Here is a 26,542-nt window from a genome sequence, read left to right as displayed (position 1 = left end):
CCCCCCCCCCCCCCCCCCCCCCCCCCCCCCCCCCCCCCGCCCGGGGGATTTTTGGCGATGTCTGGAGGCATTTTTTGGTCATTGTCAATGTGAGGGAGGCAGTGCTACAGGCAACTGGTGAGTAGAGGCCCAGGATATTACTAAGTAGCCCACTCTGCACAGGATAGACTGCACAATAATTATCTGGTCCCAAATGACAGTAGTGCTAGAGTTGAGAAACCCTGTTTTAGAGGAAAATTGTATTGACCGTGAATACACTTGCAGCATAGGAAAAATTAATGCTTTTAAGGTTAATTTGCATAACACTTGAAACCTGAAAAATGTCACTTGGTGAATCATGGGGCATATTTCTAAACAGCTTTATTACGATATAATTTATAGATCATAAAAGTCACCAGCTGTAAGTGTGCAGTCAGATGCTTTTGAGTAAAGGTGTACAGAATGCGTCCATCACTACAGTTCAGTTCTTATACCTCTTCTGTCTCCCTAAAAACTTTTCTCCTGCCCTGGGCGCCTTGTTAAGGTGATACTTTGTATGTGTTCACAGTTTGCAAACAGAAACCAAATTAAAAATATCTTTTTGGAGACTTCATCAGATAAGGAGTATTGTTACAGCAAAGCACAAACATGGAGCGGTGTAGATACAGTGTTTTTAAAAGAGTGGTCTTGAGCCACATAAATCTATAGCATACAGTTATTTCATGTGACTTCTCTAAGAGGCGATATCATGGAGCCAGGCAGACATAGGAAAAATATTTCATTTGGCAGGCACAATACAAAAAGCCCGAGAGAAAGATGACCAGATTTAATTGTTTCTTCATAAACTTTCGGGGAAGATGGAAATTCAAGCCTGCAAAACCTTCAGATTGCAATTTGCAGTTTTATGTAACTGAGAAAGTAGTTTACAGGGCAAAAGAGAACAAAAATCTGCTGAGGAGTGTTTTGTTTTAGGAAGCATGTGCTTGCAAATAGCATTTGGTGATGCAGTGCTGGTGTGTTGTTTTTTGATTTTTTTTTTTTTTTGGTTTATTTTGTCTGTTTTGTTTTTTTAAAACCACTGAACAGATTTAAACCTGGTTACCTGTCCACATAGGCAGGATTTAATTCCGTTTCTGTCAGGTAAATCCACAGGTCTAACCCATCATAGGGAATGTTGAGGGTAAAACAGAGTTTCATGTGAGGTACCTTGGCACCATCAGAACATCTGCTTCTCAGTTGAAAGCTTTGGATACTGTGTGCAGTGCCAGTAAAACTTTTGGATTTCCAAGGCTCAGCGGCTTCTGATTTGGTTTGTCCCTCTCTCCAGGAGAGGAAGGTAGGTATTTGGGAATGGTTGTCAACGGTTTCTTACTCTTAACGGTTTCCTACTCCTAACGTGATCCAAACACGAAGCACCTGTGGCAGAACAGGAGGCGCGCGGACTGGCCGGCTACTGGAGCAAACCTGGAGAGTCCTCCTCCCTCTCCCTCCGTGCTGGGTGCCTTTGGGCAGCCACGGAACAGCCTTGGGGTTCGGTTTCCTGCATGGTGAAGTGGGAGTCAGGGCGCCACCTCATCGACTTACTGTGAAGATGGAGTAGGTGAGCATGTGTGAAAGTTCTAGGAATACAGGTAGCCCACGTATGTCTGTTTTAGTTTGTTTTTGGAAACTTTCCACGGGTCTCAGCAGTTTTGTTGATAGTGTTTTGCCACAGTGTTACGCCTGGTGTCATTTGCTGCTTCTACCTGGGGCAAGAGGAAGGTAAGGAAGGTGGTTTTACTAGCCGGGAACTGAGACCCAAAGAGGTTAAGCAACTTCCTCAGCAGCAGTGGCTGCTCAGGGAAAAGCTGGCCCACGTAGTAGATTTTCTTTCCAGTGCACGATTGTGCGTCCCCTTTCCAAACTCTCATGTGGGGTGGAGGCGATGGTCTTCTCAGTGGCTTACAGAGATGATTTTGTTCCACGCGTTCCATGGCTCTCATTTGATGTTTATTGTTACTCCTATTGTGAGGTACGTTCAAAGGCTTTTCTAGTTCATTGTAACTGTGCAGGCCATAAAGCAAACAAAATAAGCGTTTTTTATTACCGGGCTAGGGCAGACGGATGCATGCCCTTGATTCTTTTAAAGCGGACAATCAAGAGTGGTCACTGTGCTGGCCCATTAGAATTCCTTCTTGAAGGAAGATGAAAGTGATAGGTACTCAGGCTGTGGAAGGTGCCAGATGTGCCAGAGAGGTAAGGAATTGACTGTCTTGGATGTTTATAAGTCCCAAAACAGCTCCGTGGAAGACTCCTCACACAGCAGTGTTTCAGCACAATTCAGAGGAAAGTCATTTTTTTCTTAATTTTATTATGCAGACAGTCAAGTGCTCATATCATAAGCATATATAGCTCGATGAATTTTTACACAGGCACGTGGCCGTGCAGCTGCCACTCAGAGAGAGCTGTCTGGCATCTTCAGCACCTCTGAAGGCCCCCTTGTGCCTCCTCGCCACCGCTGGTAACCCTTATTGTTTTATTAGTAGAGATTGCTTTTGCTTTTCTTAAACTTGACATAAACGGAATCACGTGGCCTGCGTTCTTTGCACCTGGCTTTTATTACTCACATGATGTGCGTGAGCTGCATCCATGTTGCTGCAGGTAGTAGTTTGTAAAGACACATGTTCTTAAAGTAAAAACGAGCTTAAAAATTGTCAGCCATTTTCAGGATGGAAGTCGTTGGGTGTGGACAACTTCATAAAATGAATTTTAATTAAATCTTTGAAAGAAAAGATGGGAATTTGCTATTTCAGAATTTAGCATATGTGAAAGTTCTTGGAATATAGGGAAGAACCCATGAGGGCAGGAATGGGGGACAAGAAACCAAGGAGGGCTGTAGATAAGCATTGGGATGGAGGAGGGGCAGAACGCTAGGGAGGTGGGTGCTGGGGGCCTGTGACGGACGTCACAGCTGATAGAATGCCCAGCTTGCATAGTTCCTCTGCCTCTGGAGTCTCTTTCGGTCTGTCCTTCCTGGTGAATATCCGTGTGAAGCTCGGTTCTCACATCCTTGGTTCTGGAAGATGCCTAGAATTATATGTTGTATCTTGCAAGCCAGGCAGAACCATACATGTTGGGAGCTGTGGCAGGGTTTCTAGAAGGCTGGCTACAACCCAGCACCTAAAGCTCCGGTAGGCATTGACACCTCTCTGTTGTGTTGTTGGCCTAGGGGATGGAGATGCAGGTAAGAGATCATTCTCCTTCACCCTCCTTCCGCCCACATCCCCAGTCCCCAGAAGTGTGAGGCCACCTCTTTCCAGGAGAGGCAATGAGGAGCACAGATTTACTCTATTACTCAAAACACAGTTTTGGCATAACAGCTCATCCTTGAAAACTCCTGTGAAATATGTAAGCTTATTATTTAATGGAATCATATGGACTATACACTTACGAAGTAATCTGTTCTGTAATTGATGTATTTAACACAGGATTTTTGTCTTTTTTACTCGTGTGCACATGTACCTGGGGGTGTTACATTATACTTATTGCCATTTATTTACTCTACATTTATTTCCATGGGCTGCTTTAAATTTCTGCTTAGGTAGCTCCTGTCTAAATTCCTTATGACAATTCATCACCTTTCATCACAATTGAAGTAGAATTGAATCTTTCTATATTTTTAAAGATTTATTTATTTTTTTTAGAGAGAGAGTGCACACACACAGGAGAGGGGCAGAGGGAGAAGGAGTGAGAGAATCTCAAGCAGATTCCCTGCTGAGCGTGGAGCCCAGTGTGGGGGGGGCTCAGTCCCAGGACCCTGAGATCATGACCTGAGCCAAAACCAAGAGTCAGACGCTTAACTGACTGAGCCACTTAGGGTGCCCCTTGAATCTGTATAATATTGAGTTGCTTTCATCTCTGGCGTTTAATTATACATGCTGATAACCCCTTGCATTGCACACTCTTCTTCTCCAGGTATTGGTGTGGCTTATTCTCAAGCCTCATTCTGGTCTGTTCTCAAATGCCAACTTTTCAGAGAAGGCTTCTGACCACGCCCTGTCAAAAAAGCAGCACCCCATCACTCTTTAAGGTTACCTGTTTTGTTTTCCTTTACTGCATTTTTCAACACTTGGAAATCATATATATATCATATTGTTTCCTTTGGGACAGAAGTTCCTTGAAGCAGGGACTTTGGTTCACTTCATATCCCAGGTCCACTGACTGTGCTTTGCACATAGTACGTGCTCAACACATATTTGTTGAATAAATGGGTAATTTCTTTTTTTTTTTTTTTAAGATTTTTATTTATTTATCAGAGAGAGAGAGAGAGAGAGAGAGAGACAGAGGCAGGCAGAGGGCTGAGGCTCCTTGCTGAGAAAGGAGCCCGATGTGGGACTCGATTCCAGGACCCTGGGATCATGACCTGAGCCGAAGGCAGAGGCTTAACCGACTGAGCCACCCAGGCGTCCCATAAATGGGTAATTTCATATTCACAGTGAATTTCATATTCACAGGCTTTGTGAGATTGGAAGAAAGGAAATTGTGTTGTAGAGACAAGGTAACAGGCTCAGAGAGATTTAGAAACATGCCCAAAGTCTCGTGGTCCCAGGAGCAAGGCAGCCCTGAGCTGGAGCTGGAACAGCATTTTCTGACTCTGTCACTAAGTGCCATTCCTTGTGTGCTCACAGCAGACCTGGTGACCTTCAGCATTTGCCGGGTGGCCTGGATTTCCACAAGATAGAACAAGGAGAGTCACACCCACTTTTAATCCTCCTCTGAGTGAATTATGTGACTTTCTCTGACCACCGTTTCCTCTTCTGCAAATTGGAAGTAAATTCTCACACGGGAATTGTATTGTGAGACAGTGGAGTTAAAACCTATGAAGTGAGGGGCACCTGGGTGGCTCATTCGGTTAAACGTCTGCCTTCGGCTCAGGTCATGATCCTGTTGTCCCGGGATTGAGCCCCTCATCGGGCTCCCTGCTGAGCAGGGAGTCTGCTTCTCCTTCTCCCTCTACTCCTCCCCTGCTCATGCTTGCTCTCTCTCGCTCACTCTCAAATAAACAAAAAAATCTTAAACAAAAAACCAAACAAAACCAAACACCTATGAAGTGAGAAAGAGGCCCTACCATGTATTCTAAAAGTCTCTATGGTGTTAGTGAACTAGAAAAAAAATCACCTACAAAGACATGTTCTCTAACTACTATTTATATTTTTTGTTGCTTTGCTGCCCACTTAAAACTAAAGGTTACCATGGGCTTTCTTTGATATGTTCTTCTGTTTGTACCCAGAAGCCCAGACACAGGGCTTATTATTTTTTTAATCAGGAGATGAATGCATATATTTCACAAAAAAGTGTGAATAATGTCTCTAATGATCCTTTTGGAATGATGTGCCCCCTAACCTTAGGAGGAGGCTTTGAGTAATCTCTTCAGTGGGGATGTCCTGCCCCCATCATTGCATGCTCTTGGCCTGTGCAGCCTTCTATGAGGCTTCTGTGGTATGCAGGAGATTCCAGAAGTACAGGGATGAGACTTGAGTAGTATCATAGTGACTGATGGTGGCAGCTCTAATTTGCATTAGCTCTAACAAGCTGGTGTTGAAACTGGATGGCAGAATGCCAAGGACGCCAAGGTCAGCATTACTTTGAAATAGCAAAGTGAGTCATGTAACCCAGGATTTGCATATACCCACAGGAAGGACTACCTGACTCACCCCACCTCTAATGGAACACATCCACGAGTATTGGTTAGGTGCCTGTGCCCAGGCTCTGCCCTGGTGGGTGGTGAGTGACAAAAGGAAGTGAAAGCCACAAGGAGCCCCTCATCTTGCTGGGGAGACGGGTATAGAGGGAAAGAAAGATTCGAGGGAATAATCAAGCATGAAGTCAGCACAGAGAAAAACCATTATGAGCTGGGGGCAGGTAGAAGTGTAGGAGAGAGGCTCAGCCTAGGTGGATCGAATAGTAGAAAACAACAGAGAAGCAAAAGTGAAGGGAACAAGACATCAGAGTGCTTTGGAACGTGGACCCAGGGAACAGACTGCCTGGGTTTGAATCCTGACGTGCTGCTTTCTTGCTCTGTGACCATGGGGAGATTACTTACCCTTTACAAGCCTCAGATTTCATAGCTGTAAAATGGAGAGCGTGATATTGTCAACTTTATCCATTCATTCAACAAACTGTTATATCATGTGCCAGGCATTGATTTAGATGCTGGGGACACAGTGACAGATGGGTTTTTACTCTTGCAGAGCTTGCTTCTGGTAGCAGAAGCAGACAGTAAACAAGAAAATAACAGAAAGTGGTAAGTGCCACATGCCACACAGAGAATGAAAACAGAGAAGTAAATGACAGTGCCTAGGGAATCCTTCCAGTACGTGCCCCAAAAGGTCTCTCTGTGGATGGGACACAGTCTGGGACCTGAATGACAACAAGAAGTTAGCCATTGGGTGTGTGTGTGTGTGTGTGTGTGTGTGTGTGTGTGTGTGTGTGGAGAGAGAGTGCCAGGTGGGGAATGCAAAGACTCTGGGGCAGAAATGGCTTGGCATGCTTGAGGGTGGCCAGGTTACCCTTGTGGCTAGATGGGGGGGGAAGGGGACAAGTGTAGGAGATGAAGTGAGAGGTAGATGGGGCCAGATGGCCGAGTATGTATAATTTTCACACAGTGAAATGATTTGATTTCCAGTTCTGATCATTTTCAACAAATGCATATCAAGACCCAGAACATTTTAATCACCCTAGAAAGTTCCCTTAATGCTGCTTGCCATTCAAATGCCTCACCCTCAGAGGTAACCACTGATCTACTTTATATTACGATATACTAGTTTTGATACTCTAGCATTTCATATAAATGATGCCACACAGTACATACTTTTCTTCTTTCACTCAGTATGATATGTTTGAGATTGATCCTTGTTGCATGTGTCAGTGGTTAATTTCTTTTTATTGCTGAGAGGTATTCCACTGTATGGATGTACCGGTTTGTTCATCTGTTCACCTGCTGTTGGGCATCTGGACTGTTTCAGATGGATTCAGATAAGATTTGTGTTTAAAGCATCCCCTTTGGCTCCTTTGAGAAGAGTAAATTGTGCAAGAGAAAGAAAAGAGAGCCAGTTGAAGTTACTGCAGTGTGGGTAGAAAGTGGACGGTGGCTTGCATGAGGGTGATGGCAGTGGGGTGGGGGAGACTAGCCAGTTTGGGGCAATATTAGGAGTGTGGAGGCAGCAGGACTTGAAATGAACCCGATGTCTAGGATTTTGGCTTGAGCAATGCAAAGGATGGTAGCTCCATCTATAAAGTCGGGCAGGACCACGAGGGAGGCAGCTTTAGAAGTGCATGAGAACGAAGAGTCCTTTTTCTGGATGTGTTAAATTAGGTGTGTCTTTTAGTAGTCCAGTGTTGTTTTGATAATAAAATGAGATAATCCACTTAGCAGTTTGGTTTAGTATCTGGAATATTCTAAGTGCTCAAAAATGGTAGCTACTATTACATTTAAAAGTAGAGCTAAATAACTACCGATCTTAATAAAGAGACCAGCCAAATTGAAGAAAAAGGAAAAACAAGTACACAGAAATTGTGGGTTAAAAAAGGAACATCTCTCTGGGTAGAGAAGAAACCAGTTGTTAGAAAGTCATGAATTTCAGGTAGAAAATTTTGGACTGTATTTATTTAATAATAGCGAGTCTTTGCACTTTAAGGAGGAGGAGACCCGAGATATTTTAGAGTGCCAGTGAAAAGTTCTAGGTTTTAGTTTTGGCTCCCTGCTCCTTTGCCAGCTGGGGTAACTCAGGCAAGCCACACCCCTTCTGTAAGCATTGAATTGCTTGTCCTGTGGGGTTATTGGGAGGGGAAAATAAGATGATGTCGGCTAAAATTGCCTTGGAAAGTATCAGGCAGGAATGCTGGACATTGTTAGATGGCATTTTAGAGTAGGGGGATGGGTCTGGTGCGTGTTAGATGGAGCAGGAGTGGGGATGTATTGAAAGGAGAAGAGGGCGCCAGGGTGGCTCAGATGGTTAAGCGTCTGCCTTCGGCTCAGGTCATGATCCCAGGGTCCTGGGATCGAGTCCCGCATCGGGCTCCCTGCTGGGCGGGGAGCCTGCTTCTCCCTCTGCCTCTGCCTCTCTCTCTCTCTCTGACTCTCATGAATAAATAAATAAAATGTCAAAAAAAAAAAAAAAGAAAAGAAAGGAGAAGAAAGCTGTTTCTTCTAACCAGCTGTTAAAGGCCTGACCCAGGGCCCTGCCAGTGAGAATGGAGAAGATGTAAATCTGGGAGACACTTGGAAAGAAGAATCAGATGGCCTTGGGTGAGGGCATTGAATGCAGGTGTACTGAGCCTCAGGAACTGGGAGAAAGGCGGATGCCACTGAAGGGAATAGGCTAGTTGGAAAGGGGGGTTGGGGTTGAGGGCGAGCCTAATGTAGAGCTAGCTTCCTGGGCAGAGATGCCAGGTGTGGGCAGTTGGGAATGCAGGTTGGGCTGGTGAAGTGGGTGTGCGAGTTGTCAGCCCGGATAATGATGGATACCATGGGAATGTGAACTGTCCGAGGAAGCGACATATATGGTACTGTTTATTTTGCTCTTCCCAGCTGACTTGGTGCCAGAACAACAGGCCGAAGAGTGAAAAATTCTGTCTGTCAGCTGGTTGTCTGGCCTGCTCGATGTCAGCCAAACAGTTTGACAGGTCTTTCCACCGTTGAAGACTGAGGTGTCTGCGTTGGCAAGTTCACCGATAAAGTCTGAGATTAGTTCTGTGTGTATTAGAAGAGATTCAGGGATTGTCTGGGATTTAGGGTTCTGGGGCATCAGTTTCTTGGCCTTGGTGTCATTCACGACCTCTTGAGGCCTTTCCAGGGGTGATGCATGTTTGGGTTGGTCCTGGAGACGTGACTCCCCTGTGATGCAGGGTCTGGCCCATCCCTAGGCCGTAGGGTAGCACCGGAGTCATTTAGCACCTTTTTAGATAATGCCCAAGGGTTGGGCCTTTGATTCAGTCAGACCTGATTATTTAGCATAAAGAGGGCAGTTCCTGATTGAGCTCCAGCCCGGGCCTAGGATTTCTTCCAGACAGCGGAGTCAGGAAGGTTTTCTGTTGATTTGAGGTCAGAGTCCTCTCGGAGAGCTTGGAAGAGGAGCCTTTGAATAGGGTGTTTATACCTGGGTCATTTCCTCATGGCATATTTTCCGTTTTCCTTCTGTATCCTTGACCACTCTGCAGTATTTGCTCTGTGTTCTTGTGACTTTCCAGACCGAAATGGCACTGTTCATTAAGGTCTTCAGAGATGTTTCTGCCTGGATTAGCACGCTGGTTATCTTTTCTTCCCTTCCACTTCTGTTTATACTTTCAGTTCCAGGCAAATTTGTCTCCCGAGGGAAGTCTCCAACCCCACTCCCACCTTCTCCTTTTCACCTGTGCCAAAAGTACTCAGATTTTTGGGGCCCCTGGCTGGCTCAGTTGGTGGAGCATGCAGCTCTTGATCTTGGGGTGGTGAGTTCGAGCCCCATGTTGGGTGTAGAGATTATTTAAAAATAAGATCTTTAAAAAAAAAAAAAAGGTACCCAGATTTTTAAAATCCCAGTTTCAAATCCTAGCTTTATGGTGTCTGCTGGCTTTCCATGGACAACTGTGTGAACTGGAAGGATTGTCGCAGTGGAGAAAGAAAGAATTTATGTCCCGAAAGGATTAGCTAGCCATTTACATTTAAGCCGAATATGGAAAACTGAAGTTAATCCTGGGAAGAGAGGAAGGTGTTAACACATCCATCAGACCACTTTCTCCTTTCAGGTCTTTGCTACTCCAAGTGTGGCCCTCACCTGGGAACTTTTTAGAAAAACAGCATCTTGGGCTCCACTCTAGACTTACTGAATCTGAATCAGCATTTTAAGATTTCCTAGGTGATTCGGGCTCAGATTAAAGTTTGAGAAGCACTGCTCCAAATCACAAGAGCATTATCCAAATTGCTTCCAAAGCACTTCACTTCCAAATTTATTGGGATCACAACTTACAGGGACTTCAGGTGTTGTTATTTTAAAAGAGGATTAAAAGATTTTTTTTTTTCCCCAGAGTAACACATGCACACCGTTAAGAGGAACATTCAGGCAGCTCACTACAGTGGCAAATGAAAACGTTAGCCCTCTCCCCTGTCCTCCTGCATCCTGGCTTTCACTCCCTTTCTCGCATCTCCGGAATGTGTCTGTCTCTCCTCCCCCGCTCTCCGGAGGCTGCACCCTACAGTTTATACTATAGTCCAAGGAGGGGAACTAGATTCACTGTACAGAAATCCCTTTAGAGTCCAGTGAGGCTCGAATGAAGCTGTGAACGTGCCAGAAAGTTGGATGTCAGCAAGTCAAGAGTGTTGAATGAGGGAGCCCAGAAGAAGCACCAGTGAATACTGAGCCCAATGCGGGGCTCGATCCCAGAACCCTGGGATCATGACCTGAGCCGAAGGCAGACACTTAACCATCTGAGCCACCCAGGCGCCCCAGAGTCTCCATTCATTTTAAAGAACAGGGCAACCTACTTAATGACTTACTCTCTTTTGCCAAGACAAATTCTGACAGTGGAGGTGTGGCCACCTAGATGCTAACTTATTTTGCTTTTCTACGTCAGGGGAGGACAGAGATGGAGACCCCCATTTACTGCCCCCCCTTTTTTCCCCAAATGTAGCTTTTTAAGCTTCTTTAATTTGTGAGGAGAAAATATACCTCAATTTTGGTGAAACTTTGCAGAAGACCTGTATTTGAAGGGATAATTAGTTATTAGCAGTTCTTGCCTTTTAATTTTTACATTTTTATATTTTTAAAGACTTCTTTATTTATTTTAGGAGGGAGGGCCTGAGGGAGAGGGAGATCGTGACCCGGGGCTCGATCCCATGACCCTGAGATCATGATCCAAGCCGGACCTGAGTGAAAACCAGGAGTCAGACACTCAATCAATTGTGCCACCCAGGTGCCCTAGTTCTTCCCTTTTTAAAAAACTTCAGCTAGATATAATTGGATGCCCTAAAAGTCTGTGGTTTTAAGTTTACAATTCAGTGACTTCTAGGAAATTGAGTTTTAGATGTCCCATCTCCCCCAAAAGATCCTTCTGTCCATTTGCAGTCAAACCTGTTTTCACTCCAGCCTCAGACTAATCAATCTACTTTCTGTGTCTATAAATTTGCCTTTTCTGGAACTGATATGAATGGAATTATACAGTATGGGACTGGCTTCTTATACTTGGCATAATGTTTTTGAGGCCTAGTCATATAGCATATGTATCAGCATCTCATTCTTTTTTAATGCCAAATAATATTCCCCTGTGTGGATATGCCATATTTTGTTTATGTATTCACCAGTTGATGGATGTTTGGATGCTTTCCACCTTTTGGCTAACTGATAAGAATAATGTTGAGTGGACATCTGTGTTCAAAGCTTTGTATGGATATATGTTTCATTTCTCTTGGGCAGATACTTTGGAATGGGTTTGCAGGGTCATGTGGTAAATTTATGTTTAACTTTTAAAAACATTTATTTTTTTTAAGTTGTGGTAAAATACACATCACATAAAATTTACTGTCTTAACCATTTTTAAGTGTATCATTCATTAGCATTAAGAAACTCATATTGTTGGGGCTCCTGGGTGGCTCAGTCAGTTAAGCATCTGACTTTGGCTCAGGGCATGATCTCACCCCGGACTCTGTGCTCAGTGGGGAGTCTGCCTGTCCTGCCCCTCTCCCCACTTGTGCTCTCTTTCTCTCTCAAATAAATAAATCTTTAAAAAAAAGAAAAAGGAAAAGAAACTCATATTGTTGTGCAACTATCACTAACTACCACTATCTATGAACTCATAATCATCTTCCCAAACTGAAACTTTATATCCATTAAACAGTAGTTCTCCTTCCTCCTTCCCCTCTACTCCTGGCAACTACTGACTTTCTGCGATCTGTCTACTCTAGGTACCTCATACAAGTGGAGCCATATAGTATTTGTCCTTTTGTGACTGCTTATTTTACCTAACATACGGTCCTCAAGGTTCATCCATGTTGAAACGTGTCAGAATTTCTTTTCTTTTTTAAGGCTGAATAGTATTCCCTTTTATTCATATACTACAATCTGTTTATCCATTCTCTGCTAATGGACACTTGGCTTACTTCTACCTTTTGGTTATTATAAATAATGTTTTTGCGAACTTGGGTGTGAAGTTAAATATTTAAGTTCCTGCTTTCAATTCTTTGGGGTATATAGCCAGAAGTGGAATTGCTAGACCATATGGTAATTCTATTTTAATATTTTGAGGAACTGTCATACTCTTTTTCATAGTGCCTGACCAATTTTCCTTTCCACCAATAATGCACGAAAGTTCCCGTTTCTCCACATCCTCACCAACACTTGTTCTTGTCAGTGTTTTTGTTAATAGCCGTCCTAATGAGTATGAGGGGGGATCTCATTTTGGTTTTGATTTGCATTTCTCTAAGGATGAGTGATATTGAGTATTTTTTCATGTATTTATTGACCATTTGTATGTCTTTGGAGAAATGTCTATTCAGGTCTTTTGTCCATTTTTTATTGGATTGTTTATTCTTTTGTTGCTGAGTTGTAGGAGTTCTTTATATAATCTGGATATTAACCCCTTATCAAGTATTTGATCGGCAGTTTTTTGTTTTTTTTTTTTATCCTATGGGTTGCATTTTCACTCTATTGATTGTGTTCTTTGATGCACGGAAGTTTTTAATTTGGGTTAAATCCAGTTTATTTTTCTCTTTTGTTGCGTGTGTTTTTGGTGTCCTATCAAGAAATTATTGCCAGATTCAATGTCATGAAGCTTTTCCTCTGTTTTAAGAGTTCATAGTTTAGGTTTTATGTTTAAGTCTGATACATTTGGAGGTAATTTTTGTATGTGGTGTGAGGCAAGGGTAGAACAACTTCATTCTTTTGCAAGTGAATATCCAGTTTTTCTAGTGTCATTTGTTGAAAAAAACTGTCCTTTCCCTGTTGAATGGTCTTGGCAAAAATCATTTTATGTGGGGGTTTATTTTTGGGCTGTCTATTCAATGGTCTATATTTAACTTTTTAAGAAGCCACCAAACTCTTTTCTACAATGGCTACCATTTTACATCCCCTCCAACAGTATTTGAAGATTCCCACCTGTCTGTATCCTTGTCAACATTTTTTATTGTCCACTCTTTTGATTATAGCCATCCTTGAGGGTATGAAGTTGTATCTCATAATGGTTTTGGTGTTGACTTTTAAACATTCTACTTTTGTCTAACCCAGAGCAGAGAGGTAGTAAAATAGAGTGAGGACCTCCACACACAAATACAGGACCACAGTTATCTGCCTGAGCATACCCAGTGCTTCTGCAGGGTAGACTGAAAAAGTTCAGGCAAATCTCTTAACATCTTAGAGCCTCAGCTTTCTCTTCTGAATAATGGGATAATTAATACCTTCCTCATACAGGATGAGATAAGAACAAGTGTACAAGTGCTTTTCTCACTTTAGGTGCTTAATAAAAGTTGGATTCATAGTTTTACTTCATAAATTTCCCTTCAGTGTGTGTGTGTGTGTTTTTAAGATTTTATTTATTTATTTGACAGAGAGAGAGAGTGCACAAGCACTCTGGGGGGGTGGGGGGGGGAGGCAGAGGAAGAGGGAGAAGCAGGCTCCCCGCCGAGCAGGGAGCCCAATGCAGGACTCAATCGCAGGACCCTGGGATCAGGGCCCGAGCCGAAGGCAGATGTTTAACCGACTGAGCCACCCTGGTGCCCTCCCTTCAGTGTGTTCTTGCTGTGGGACATCCCTCTCACTGATTTCAGTTTTCCAGCAAATAGGACTTCCCAGGATTTTAAGCATGACTGAATCCTGCTAGTCAGCTTGACTGTCTTTCTCTTGTTCCTCTGGATGTCACCCAAATGTCTTCACACCCATCTCATCGACACCAAGTGAATTATAAGCACCCTACTCCCTTGTCTGTCTGTCATCTGAGTCATGATCGCTTGTTTATCCAGTTTAGCTTCCTTCTCATCCTCTGTCCTGGCTTCTGTAGACTACAATGAAGGCTGTTGCATTCTCTTGCCATATAACCCTGGATTCTGTTGGGGCAAAATTTTTATCCTGGCCTGTTGAAGCAATCCAGTGACCTTTTCTTCTTGGTTCTGCCATGTCTGCAGAGACTTGCTCTTGGGGGAGATGAAGTCATCTGGGCAGCTTTCCCCTCCTTGTGCCCGGGTTGCTAGCTGCTGCAGTAATTGGCTTGGCAGCACATTCCTGAAAAGGTTGTCCTTCAGCTGGTACTTTGTTAAAGCCACAAGGCCAGTCCCCTTGGGAGTTCCCGTAGATAGCAGCTGTCTTGCCTAATTAAGGAGAGACATGGGAAAGGTGTTTTGAAGGAAAACCTCTTATCTGGAAGAACAGTGGCTGGGCCTGCACATCTGGAAAGGAGATAGAAAGGCCAAGGCAGAGGGCATGGTGGCCGCAGCTTGGAACACGTGGCAGAAAGTACTTTGCTGGCAGTCAAGGATAATGGCATTGAAGGAGGACTTAGTATGTCCTCTTTAGGAAACTGGGCAGGAAGTCCCACATGTATTAAAGTTTTTGTGCATGTAGGTTTCCAAGTGTCCCATGGTGTGTGTACACGCATAGAAAGTACTTTGTATATCCTACCAAAAAAAAGGGGGGGGGGCGCCTGGGTGGCTCAGTCATTAAGCGTCTGCCTTCGGCTCAGGTCATGATCCCAGGGTCCTGGGATCGAGCCCCACATCGGGCTCCCTGCTCAGTGAGAAGCCTGCTTCTCCCTCTCCCACTCCCCCTGCTTGTGTTCCCTCTCTCGCTTTGTCTCTCTCTGTGAAATAAGTAAATAAAATCTTTTAAAAAAAAAAAAAAAGGTCCTGAAACAAGTGAGCCAAGCTCAAGGAATTCCCAGATATCTCAGAGGGTTATAACTTGAACCACTTAGAACCACTTAGGAAATGTTGGGAGTATTCTAGACATAAGCTGTTAGGGTCCATAGCAAAGACTTGGGTTTTGGGGGGGCGGGGTAAGATTCCTTTTCAACTCTAGTGCAGCGAAGTCCAATAGAAATACAGTGTGAGCTACATATGTAACTTAACATTTTCTAGTAGCCACATATATTAGTTTACTAGGACTGCTGTAACAAATTATCAACAACAAGGTGAGTTAAGCAACAGAAACTTTCCTTATTCACAGTTTTGGAGGCCAGTGGTCTGAAATCAAAGTGTCAGCAGGGCCATACTCCCTCCAAAGGCTCTGGGAAGAATCCTTTTGTGCCTCCTGGCAGTCCTTGGCATTCCTTGGTGTGTAGATGCATCACTCCAAGGAATGAGTCTTTGCCTCTTTTATAAAAGCACCAGTTATTGGTTTTAGGGCCCTGTCTAAGTCTAGGATAATTTCATCTCAACATTCTTAAGTAATCATATCTACAAAAATCGTATCTATTTTCAAATAAGATCTCATCTGGGGTTCTAAGTGGACATGCATTTAGGGGGACACTGTTCAACTCACTCCAACACATTAAAAAAGGAGAGAGAAAAATCAACCGTTAAATTTTACTAATTGTATTATATTCTTTTTTAAAGATTTTTTATTTATTTATTTGACACAGAGAGAGAAAGCACAAGCAGGGGGATTGGCAGGCAGAGGGAGAAGCAGGCTCCCTGCTGAGCAGGGAACCTGATGTGGGGCTCGATCCCAGGACCTGGGGATCATGACCTGAGCCGGAGGCAGACGCTTAATAACTGAGCCACCCAGGTGCCCCTAGAAAATAATTCTTAATGAGATATTTTAACATTCCTCTTCTGTTTTTGACACTAAGTTTTTGAAATCCAGTATTTATTTTACTCTTACAAGGCATCCCAACTTGGTGGACCTGTTACCGTTTTGAAGACTGGATAGCCACTTTTGGCTGGCGGCCACATCCTGGCCAGCATAGTGGCAGTGCTGTGGGGCTGACAAAACGTTTATATTTCTCAATGTTCTGCCTGTGTTTTCTTCCCCTCTCCTTTGCTCTCTCTGTCCTTTTATCTTCCTACTAGTTTTCAGTGAATTTTCTATTTATTTGGAAAAAGTCTCATTTGTTCTGAACAAAAGACATAAAATTCTGCTTTGTGAAAGCTACTGGGATCCCAAGACTCAGTGGGGGAAGCAAAGTGAGCCAGTTTTGAAAGAAAAGTCCTTTATTCAGTTACATTTGTAAGTGTTTATTGTTGGTTGAATTCAATAAGCACTTCTATCACAAGTAGCTTAAATAAGTGTGGTTAATATTTGGGATGTAACATTTTTTATTAGTAAGGGCAGTGTAAAGCTTTATTATTCCAAAATCTCTCTGCCATGAGATCTGTGACCCATTTTCAGCCCCCCATGAACACGGCCATTCTTCTCTGTCATGTTAAGACAAGAAGGGGAATAAACTTTTCTTTCTGGGCTGATTACTTTAAGTCTGTTGCAATAGTGAAGTTAAGATTTATATCTCTAAAAATGTATATTGTCTTCTTTAAGAATTGCAGGCTTGTTACTTTTTGGCTTGAACCTCAGTAAAGGCTTTTATAAGCAACCCCACGGGGAGAAAAGTTTTGGATCCTTGAATTCTTAAATGTGGTTTGTGATAAGGATGTGGTTTCTACCCTCCCTCCCCCACAACTGATTTATACTGAGCTCTGTTATTGTCGTTAGAATTTTTCTGGAATTATGATTTCCCCTCAGATGAATTAATATTAAAGAAAATTAGCAAGCAACCCATGAATATGAACCATAGAGAAGAATATAAAGTACAATGTGAATGTCCTTTTCCCTCCTCCCATTTTGCCCCCCCCAAGTATGTATCTGTCTAGTTTCTCTGCATATCCAAATACATATATGTTTAAATTGCCTATTCACTTATTTTTTAAAAAAAGAGATACTGTATTATGCTTTGTATTCTTCTGTAGTTTGCCTTTTCAGCCTTTTGCTAGGACCTAGAGAGGTTCCAAGTCTACACAGTTAGCTGTATGGATAAAGGTGGCATAATAGTCTGTGGTACCAATCTACATAACTTTTTTTTTTTTTAAATCAGAGAGAGAGGGTACGCACAAGCAGGGGGAGTGGCAGGCAGAGGGAGAAGCAGGCTCCCCGATGAACAAGGAGCCTGATGAGGGACTTGATCCCAGGACCCAGGGATCATGACCTGAGCTGAAGGCAGATGCTTAACCGGCTGAACCTTTCAGGGGTCCCCCAATCTACAGAACTTAATAAATTCTTTTCTTATTGATCAGATTTTACCTGACATATATTTTTCTTTTGGTCTAATAAATGGTATACAAATATCATTGAGCACATGTGAGTATTTCTGTAGGAAAGCTTCCAAGTAGTGCACTTGGGCCAAAGGGCATGAACATTGCAGTTTGGTCTGTGAAAGGCTCTACCAGTGTCTCCTCCCACACATGATATATGAGAGTGTGTTTCCTCACATCTTGGTCAACTTTAGATATCAGTGTCAAACTTTTATTTATTTATTTTTGCCAATTTAATTAGTCTGAGGAAATATGTCACAGTGCTTTTAATTTTTCATTTCTCCATTACTAGTTACTTTGACCATTTTGTAGGTTTATTTGCCTTTAATATTCATTTTTCTTGGAATCACTGGGATTTGCTATTTTTTTCTATTAGACTGTGCCTTTTTCTTATTGTTTTATAGATGATATATATATATTTTTTAAGATTTTATTTATTTATTTGACACAGAGAGAGAGAGAGAGATCACAGGCCGGCAGGGGTGGGGGGGGGGGCGGCAGAGGGAGAGGGAGAAGTAGGCTCCCGTCCAAGCAGGGAGCCCCATGTGGGGCTCGATCCCAGGACTCTGGGATCATGACCTGAGCCAAAGGCAGATGTTTAACCAACTGAGCCACCCAGGTGCCCCTAGATGATCTTCATATATTCTGAATATTAGTGCTCTGTTACATATGTTATAAGTACTGATTATGGAACTTACAGATTAATTTGAGGAGAACTTATATGTTTACAATATGGTGTCTTCCTATCATGAACACTGCATATTTCCTTGTTTCAGTGAAGAAATTCATCTAATCTTTAGTAGAAAGTTGTAGTTTTCTGTATATAGATGTTACTCATCTCGAAGATTTGTTCCTAAGTATTTGATGGCTTTTGCCATTAGGATTTTTTTTTTCCTATTACATTGTCCAAGTGATTATTGCTGATATAGAGAAAAGTTTCTGAGTTTTATATGTTGATCCTATTATACAGCCAATTTATTGATTTCTTTATAAGTTATGATAATCTCTAAGGATTGTATGCCAATTTTTATAGTTTTTGTGTACTTCCAGGACAATGTTGAACAGTGGATGTATTGAGGGCTTCCTTGTTTTGGTAACTTTAATAGGAGTGATGTGTGTCTATTTAGTATAATGTTTATTTTCAAGTTAAGATAATTTTCTTCTATGACAGATTTGCTATTTTTAAAAATCAGAAATTGATACTGAATTTTATGAGAAGCTTTTTTTTTGCATCAATTGTAACTATTTTTTCTTAATTTGTTAATGTAATTAATTTGAAAGGATTATCTTTGCATTAATGCATGATTTTAATTGTATACGGTTGTATTTAACTTACAAATGTTTTATTTCAGATTTTGGTTTTGTGTGTGTGTGTGTGTGAGGTTGGGCTAGTGACTTTTTTGGTGTTTTCACTGTCTGTTTTTGTGTCAGGGTTATACTGGATTCATAGAATGACATGTGAGTTTTTCATCTTTTTCTAATGCTCTGAAACAATTTACAGTAAAAGGAATAGTGTGGTCCCCTGCTGTCCAATATGGTAGCCACTAGCCACAGATGACCACTGAGCACCTGAAACATGGCTAGTCTGAATTGAAATATGCTGTTATTATATGCCTTGGATTTTGAAGACTTAGCATAAAAAATATGTAAAATGTCTTAATAATATTTTTATTCTGATTACATGTTGAAATGGTAATATTTTGGATGTTATTACATTAAATATTATTTACTTTTACTTTTTTTTTTTACTTTTTAAAAATGTGGCTACTAGAAAATTAAAAATTTTATATGTGGTTCACATTATATTTATTTTGGATAGTTCTTGAGAGTTAACTGGAACTTACCTTAAAAACCATCTGATCCTGGGCCTTTTTTGGATCTTGACTACCTTTTCATTATCTTCTAGGGTTGTCAGAAAACTTTACTACCTATTAAATCAGTTTTTCTTGAGTTTTGTCAGTTTTTCTTGAGTTTATTTTGTTGCTCTTTTTCTAGATTATTTGAGTTGAATGAGTAGTTCGTTTATTTTTAACCTTTGTGTTTTCCCCATAAATGCATTTAAGGGTGTATGTTTTCCTTTAAGTGTTACCTTGACCATACCCTGTAGATTTTGATATATTGTGTTCTTACTAGGTGATTGTGTATATGTAGCTTGGCCATGTTTCTCTTTCCTTCTGTTTTGTTATAAAAATGTCCACCAAGATCCCCGAGTAAGCCTTTGAATGACTTCCCACTGCTCTTACCTATAGTGGAAATGGAGCTGATTTATTCTTTGAGGAGCATAACTTTTTATATAACTGGTAACCTGCCCAGTCTTTTGTTCAGTAAGAGCTGTAGCCTCTTTCATAATGACTGGGGCCAGCATCCTCAAACTACTTCCATTGGTTGCATCCTCTTCAAGTCCTCACTTTTAAAGTATTAACTGTCATAGTTCATCGTGACCTAACAGTACTCCTAGCATATTATCATTATCAGTGCCACCATAACCTTTATTACTACTTCCATTTATTCAGCATCTACCCACATTAATTGCCTAATGCCTCCAACAATCTTGTGAGATAGGTATTTTATTTTATTTTATTTTTTTAAAGATTTTATTTATTTATTCATGAGAGACAGGTTGAGAGAGAGGCAGAGGGAGAAGCAGGCTCCCAAGGAGCAGGGAGCCCGATGCGGGACTCGATCCCAGGACGCTGGGATCATGACCTGAGCCGAAGGCAGACGCTTAACCATCTGAGCCACGCAGGCGCCCTGAGATAGGTATTTTAAAATCCACTTTATAGATTGGGAATCTTGGAGAGGGTAAGTGATTCACCCTAGGTTCACATAGTAAGTGCTGGAGCTAAGATTTGAAACTGTGTTTCTATAATCCTCTTGACCGTGGCATTGATGCTGTATACTGCCACCTGTGGTTTTTCTACCATCTTCAACCCAAGCCGAAACATTTTGCTGACCCAGATTTTGCCTGCATTCCTTCTCCTGTTGCTGCTGTGAGTTGGTTGAGGGCAGGGTGTTGAGGGGCCGTGGAGAAAGAGAAAGAGCCCTTGCAAGAGTGCTCATCAAGAACGCTTCCCAGAGTTTCCTGCCAGTCTCTTTTGTGAGGGCAGATAGCCTCAAACTTCATGTCTTTCCCCTGGCCCCTTTTCTCTATCCCTGGCCTCCTTGGTCCTCCAGAGTCTGAGGAAGGCAGTATAGCCTGAAAGAATGTTCTAGTTCATAGGTTTTGCTGCAGGAAGATCTTGTCTCTTTCCACACCATCTGGGAAGATTTCCAGGAACCTCTTTGCTGAGCAGAGCTTCAGGAGGAATAGGTGTACATCACCTATTTGATTCACTCCCAAAGTCTTACCTATTCTAGGCCGGTGGTTCAACCTTTGGTTTTTAATTTAGGCTGAATTTTTAAGATCAATATCATGACTTAAAAAGCAGGGGACAAGCAAAAATCTATAAATGACAGGCTCTTAAAAAAAAGGAGTAATTTTATAATATATTTGTTTATAGTGATAATTTTAGAATTTTAAACTATACATGTTCTTTTATCTCCTTCATAAAAATCCTAGAAAATTCTGACACAAAGAAGGTGTTAACCTCCCTCTTTTCTCCTCTGCCACCCAGCCTCAGGAGAGTATCACTGGTCTCAAATTACATAAAAATGTTTTGGAGAAAGAAGGCACCTACATATTTAACTATATGGGAGGTGAGGGGTAAGAAGTATGTTCCGAAGCATGCACATGCTGTTCTCTTTCAGAAATGAACTGTTCTTACTCTCCTCTCATCCCACTTGAAGGGCCCCTTGTCTGTATAGGTCTACCTGACATGCTCCTATTAGTCTGTGAGTGTGTGTGTGTATGTGCGTGTGTGTGTGTGTTTAAGATTTTATTTTAAAGTAATCTCCACATCCAACGTGGGGCTTGAACTCACAACCCTGAGATTGTTGTGAGATCGCCTCACCAGCTGAGCCAGCTATGCTCTCCAAGTGTGTGTATATGGTTTTTTTTTTTTCGTGGATCCATTACTAGTAACCCTTTTAGATCAGAGATGCTCAATTTTGTCTACACATTGGAATTACTAGCTTAAGAAAAATACTGATGCCTGGGATCTATCCACAGAGATCCCGATTTAATTAGTCTGGGGTCAGGTGTGGGTATCCGTTTAATGGAACTCCCCAGTAATTCCAATATGCCTCAGGTTGAGAACCACTGGGGTAGATTTTTATTTCTTCTCTTATTTTTCATTCATTCTTTTTTTTGAGAGAGAGAACATGCTCGTGAGAGGGACAGAGGGAGAGAGAGAATCCTAAGCAGGTTTCACGCTCAGCACAGGGCCTGACATGGGGCTCAATCCCACAACCCTGAGATCATGACCTGAGCCGAAATCAAGAGTCGGATGCTTAACCAACAGAGCCACCCAGGTGCCCCTAGATTTTTATTTCTGCAGAAATTTGTTGTGTTGAGGTATCTGGTCCTATGATGGACATGTAATAGGTGCTCAGTTAGTGTTTGCAGAATGGATAAATAGTGCATGAGAGAGTAGGAAAGGTTCACATTCTGTCTACTTTCTTCCCTGTGTTCTTCCCACCCACCTTCCAAATACAGAGAAAACACTCCCTGTTAGCATTGTCTTCTGAGATAAGCCATTCCTAACACTGTCTTAGGTGAAAAGCTATGGTATGATTCCATGGATTTCAACCCCAAGCACAATATGGAGAGTTTTCTTACCTGTATACTCAAACCTTTGAACCAAAAAGTGGCGTTTTGTCGAGGTTGATGGCTCTTGAATACACTCTTGTGAGAGTATATAGGCCAGCAATGCTTTTGGATTGATTCAGAGCAAGTTGGCTTCTCAAGCTTCCTTTTAATGAAGAATTTCATGTCTCACTGGGTCACTGTCTCTCTTGAGAATCTGGAGTTATAAATGCTGGCTGTGGGTGGTGTTATTCTGGTCCATACAGAATTCCTACCAGTTTTCCTGCCTGCCCATAGAAAACCTGCCGAAGGAGACTTAGGCTGTGCTTGCTAATGTGCCCAGATGCAAAAGCCCTCGCATTTGTCAGAAGCTAATGTGGTTACCTGTGTGAATGAGGACAGATTCCCAGATTACATAATTCCTCGGGGTTTTGAACTGAACTTATTACCCACCTGACCCCTAGCCCTAAAGTTAATCTTGGGCCTTAGGAGGTGATGAAACTCTTAACTAGACAACTTGGCATCTTTTTGGTAATTCCAGGGGAATCCTGTGTTCTCTTGGTGGGCCTTGGTTAAGGTATTAGAGTTCCTTTCCATTTAGATATTAAAAAGATTTATAAATTCTGAAATGTATGAGTAATTATTGTGCTTCCCTGTGTAACAGAATGTGTATTTGATCCTGGATTGGAGGTTAAAAATGAAAGCAAATAGGAAGATTTGCTCCTGTAAGTTAATGACAGAAAAACAGATGCCTCAGTGAGTAATGCTAAAGGAAAAGAGAAAGTGGGAGTCTTTATACAAAGAGGAAAGGAAAAAAATCCAAGAAAGAAATGAATTTGGAAACATCTGGCCTCATGTCTTTTTGTGTTCTCTTCCTATGCTCATTTCAAGCCCGGAAGATCCTGTTGGGGAAGGAGAGACGACAGGTCAAGTAACCAAGCTGAAGTTCTTCTAATTGACTATGAGGCCTTGTAGGATTCCTCCTCCTTCCAATTCAGCACTTTCCTTTGCTTCCTGTGCTCTAGCCATGCTGGTCTTTGCCCTTTGTTGAGCAAGCCAACCACTCTTGACTTTGCACTGGCTGTTCCCTCTGTCTGGGATGTTCTTCTATCATTTATCTAATGTTCAACTCCCTCTGCTCCTTCAATTCTTTGCTTTACTTCCACTTTTTCAAAAAGGTCTACTTAAAATTGCAGATTCTGCCCTACCCTTCCCCCAACCCCCCTTTCCCCATCGCTTCATCTTTCTTTCCATAGCGCTGTCACTGTCTAATATACTATATAATTTGTTAATTTGTGTTGCCTGTTTGCCTCATTGCTCACCACCTTCCCTTCCATACCTAGCAAAAGTACCTGGCACAGAGTAGGCCCTCAAGACATACTGTTGACTGAATGACTCAATATGCATTGTAGTTCTTTGGCTTGGAAATTAGTTCTACAAACTCAAAGGTTGTGAGCCATTGCTGTTTCTCCTTCTAGGTTCTGTCTGCTGTATTTAATTAATTTTTGGAACAATTGTCATCATTTTTCTTTCTCTAACCAAAGACTTTTTTGGAAGGGGCTGTTGAATCAGCCAAACTGCTCAGTAAAGCCGGAGGCTGTGGGAGTCCCTTGAAGTAGATATTCCACTGCTGGGAGAGGAGTGGGCCCCAATGCGGGTGGTTTCCTCCATCCCTACAAAGATTATAGGGACGCTCTCTTGGCTGCAAGTTCGCACGAGAGTCCTTCTCAAAAACATGGCCCTTGAGAACTTTCCAATCGCTGAAGAAGTGAATGGCTCATTGTAGGGAATTTCAAGGCCCAGTTCAGTTTAATAACTGAGCAGTGCAGTTAACAGTCAGGTCCTGCCTGGTGCTGGCCAAACAGAAGAGGGTCACTGAGCTACTCACTGGGAGTTGTGCTACTAAGTTGCTGTTTTTGGTCTTGCCTTCTCTATCCCCATTGCCATAAAATGTGAGAAGCAGTCAGGTTGGGCTTGCCAAGCATTCACAGGGTCTAGCTTATCTTCAGAAGCATAGGGACTTATCTTCAGAAACATATTTTCCCTTCACCTTGGCCTTCTTGCCTTGCCAATTATTTATTCTTTCTTTTTTTCTTACTCTCCTTAGATGTACACACACTTCAGAAACTGTCCCTGTCTTGGAGAATTTTCTGTATGTGGTTCAGGTAGCAGCCATTCTATCACTTTCTACAAATCAGACTTCTCCTAACTTCAGCCATCTGCTACAGGGTTTGGGGGTTTGGGGGCTGCAAGGGTGGGAATCAGGGAGAAAAGACCTGTGATCAAAGACCTAACACAAAGCCCAAGCACAAAAATCTATGCAATTTGTTTTGTAGACCAGTGATATTCAGGGGAAGTAAACTATGAACTGCATACATAATTTTAAATGTTCCAAAGCCACATTTAAAAAAATGAGAAAGAAACAGGTCAAATGAATTTTAATATCTTTTATTTAACTCCATACATCTGAAATACTAATGTTTCAACATGTAACCAATGTGAAAATTATTAATGAGATACCTTGTTTTTACACGAGTCTTCTAAATCTGGTATGTATTTTATATCTGCAGCACATTTCTGTCTGCACTGGCTGTATTTCAAGTGCTCAATAGCCACATGTGGCTAGTGGTTACCATATTGGACCGTGTACACAGAAGGCTCTCGCCCACGATCAGTCAGCTGTGTTACATGTTATTTTTATGATTGAAAATAGTTGGTATCATTCTATCCTTGTCCTCCACTTTGTAACCCAAGTCACCACAAAAAGCCTAGAATACATCATATTCACTGTTCTCAAAGAAGGTAGGGAAATGTGAAGGGCATGGAAGACTTCTAGGAAGGGTTGCTAAACTAATAAATACTAGTGTTCTGGTACAAGGAGCCTGAGAAGTATCATAGATGGAAACCCTAGACTACACGGGGAGGCCCTCTCCATTTCTAAAACTGAGAGCCTATGAAGGACTTGGAGAAGCTAGCGATGTGGCTTCAGCTGGGTGTGTCCCTCTTCGTGTCCTTGAGGTTGCTAACTTCCTCAGGTTCGCGGGGTTTCTTTTCTGGTCCATGGGGTCCATCCAGCATGCAAGGCTCAGTCATGGCCGAGGCCCCCGCTGCGTTCCAAGGACCTCAGGACAGTCCGGCTTGTGGCCTTGGCCAACTCTATGGATGCGCTCCGTCGGAACTGACCACTCCGTGGACATTTGCTTGGGGCCATGGTACCAAAGGGCACGGGTCCGCTGTCTGAGCTGCAGTTCTCAGAGTCCAGCCAGCAGAAAGGAAACCAACAAAAAGACATCAAAACCCAAAACATCTAGATCAAACAGCCTCTTTGCCTTTTTCTCTGTTTTTGTTTCTTGTGCATATGTAGGAAGTTTTAAAGTCAGGAGTGGGGAGGGTAGCTGTCCTATGATTAGTGGGTATTGATCTCATGTAAAGCATTGAGTCCATTGCTGCCTGTTACATAATTTTCTCTCTCTATTCCTTTTTTAGGCCGAGGAGTCTTGTAAATGTAATGGCTGGAAAAATCCCAACCCTTCTCCCACTCCCCCCAGAGCTGATCTGCAGCAAATAATTGTCAGTCTAACAGAATCCTGCCGGAGTTGTAGCCATGCCCTAGGTGAGTTCCTAAATCTTCAAGGGAACTTTAACGATGTCATTGTTGCCTGAAAGTTCTAACTTAACTGAATTCTGTGGGTTAGCCAAACTTGCATGCTATTTACCTCTAAGTGAGGCAGTAACAAAAGAGGCTGTTTAGTCTCATGAATTTGCTTTATGTGAGACAAGCCCTGCACTGTTTGCACTGACTCCGTATCCATCTCTTCCCCTTTTCCCTAAGAGCTGGATTCAACTGGGGGATTGCCAGATGAGATGAAACACCACAACTGAGCTAGTTAGAATAAAGTGTGACATGTCCTGATTCATTCTGATGGGGGCCTGAGGGTCTTTGATCTCCAGGGTAGAAAACTCAACCAACTGGTTTTTTGTCTAATTGTTACCACTACTACTACTTTATTTTCTGATTGCCTGAACTTTCTGGAAGTACTTCATTTTATCCTTTAGTTTCCTGCTTCTGGTAGCTCTTTCTTCGTTGGGGTTGTGTTTGGTGAATGTTTACTTGTGTTTTCCCTTTCAACCTTCTTCTCTATCCCTACGAGATAATCATTGTCAGTTTGGCAAGATCGACTCTGCTAGAGTTACTCAATAGGACTGTGCTAATATGTTCTTGTCCTGATACGAGTTTGAAGTTAAAAATTTTTAAATTGTATTTGGTTTGGGTAGATAAAAGTTAACGGTAGTTTTCCCTAGATATTACAATTCCAGCTCATACAGGATCATCTTGGAATATTATACTTTTCCACCTTCAGTTATCCAGTCTCCCAAAGAACATCTCTGTGTCGCTTAGTGTCCACTGCTGCTCTGGGTAGAACATTCTCACTGAAGTGGCTTTTCCCCCTGACCATTTCTTAGTGGGTGCCTTCTTTTGGACGTCATCTCTCTTTCAAGTTTCCCGGTGATATCAAATGGTGCAGCAACAGCCTTCAAGGTAGCGTGGTGTCAGGCCGAGTCTGAAGTTTTATTTTGTACTCAGCTGGAGAGTATTTCAATACTTACAGAGCAAAAAAGTAGATTATGTGATCTTC

The 26,542-nt window shown here is 42.2% G+C and overlaps 1 protein-coding gene across 2 annotated transcripts in view; it reads left to right on the top strand.

The window, feature by feature from the left end:
- Nucleotides 1-26,542, top strand: part of KAT2B (lysine acetyltransferase 2B) — a 98,937-nt gene that overhangs the window by 5,195 nt on the left and 67,200 nt on the right. For both annotated transcript variants that reach the window (XM_034993902.1, XM_034993910.1), the window contains exon 2: nt 25,392-25,518. In XM_034993902.1, coding sequence (XP_034849793.1) covers nt 25,392-25,518 — 127 coding nt within the window. The remainder of the gene's footprint in view (nt 1-25,391; nt 25,519-26,542) is intronic.

This window comes from Mirounga leonina, unplaced genomic scaffold (assembly GCF_011800145.1).
Source record: "Mirounga leonina isolate KUSES-001 unplaced genomic scaffold, KU_Mleo_1.0 Mir_115, whole genome shotgun sequence".
Classification (NCBI taxonomy): Eukaryota; Metazoa; Chordata; class Mammalia; order Carnivora; family Phocidae; genus Mirounga; species Mirounga leonina.
This window is presented reverse-complemented; position numbering and strand designations above follow the sequence as displayed.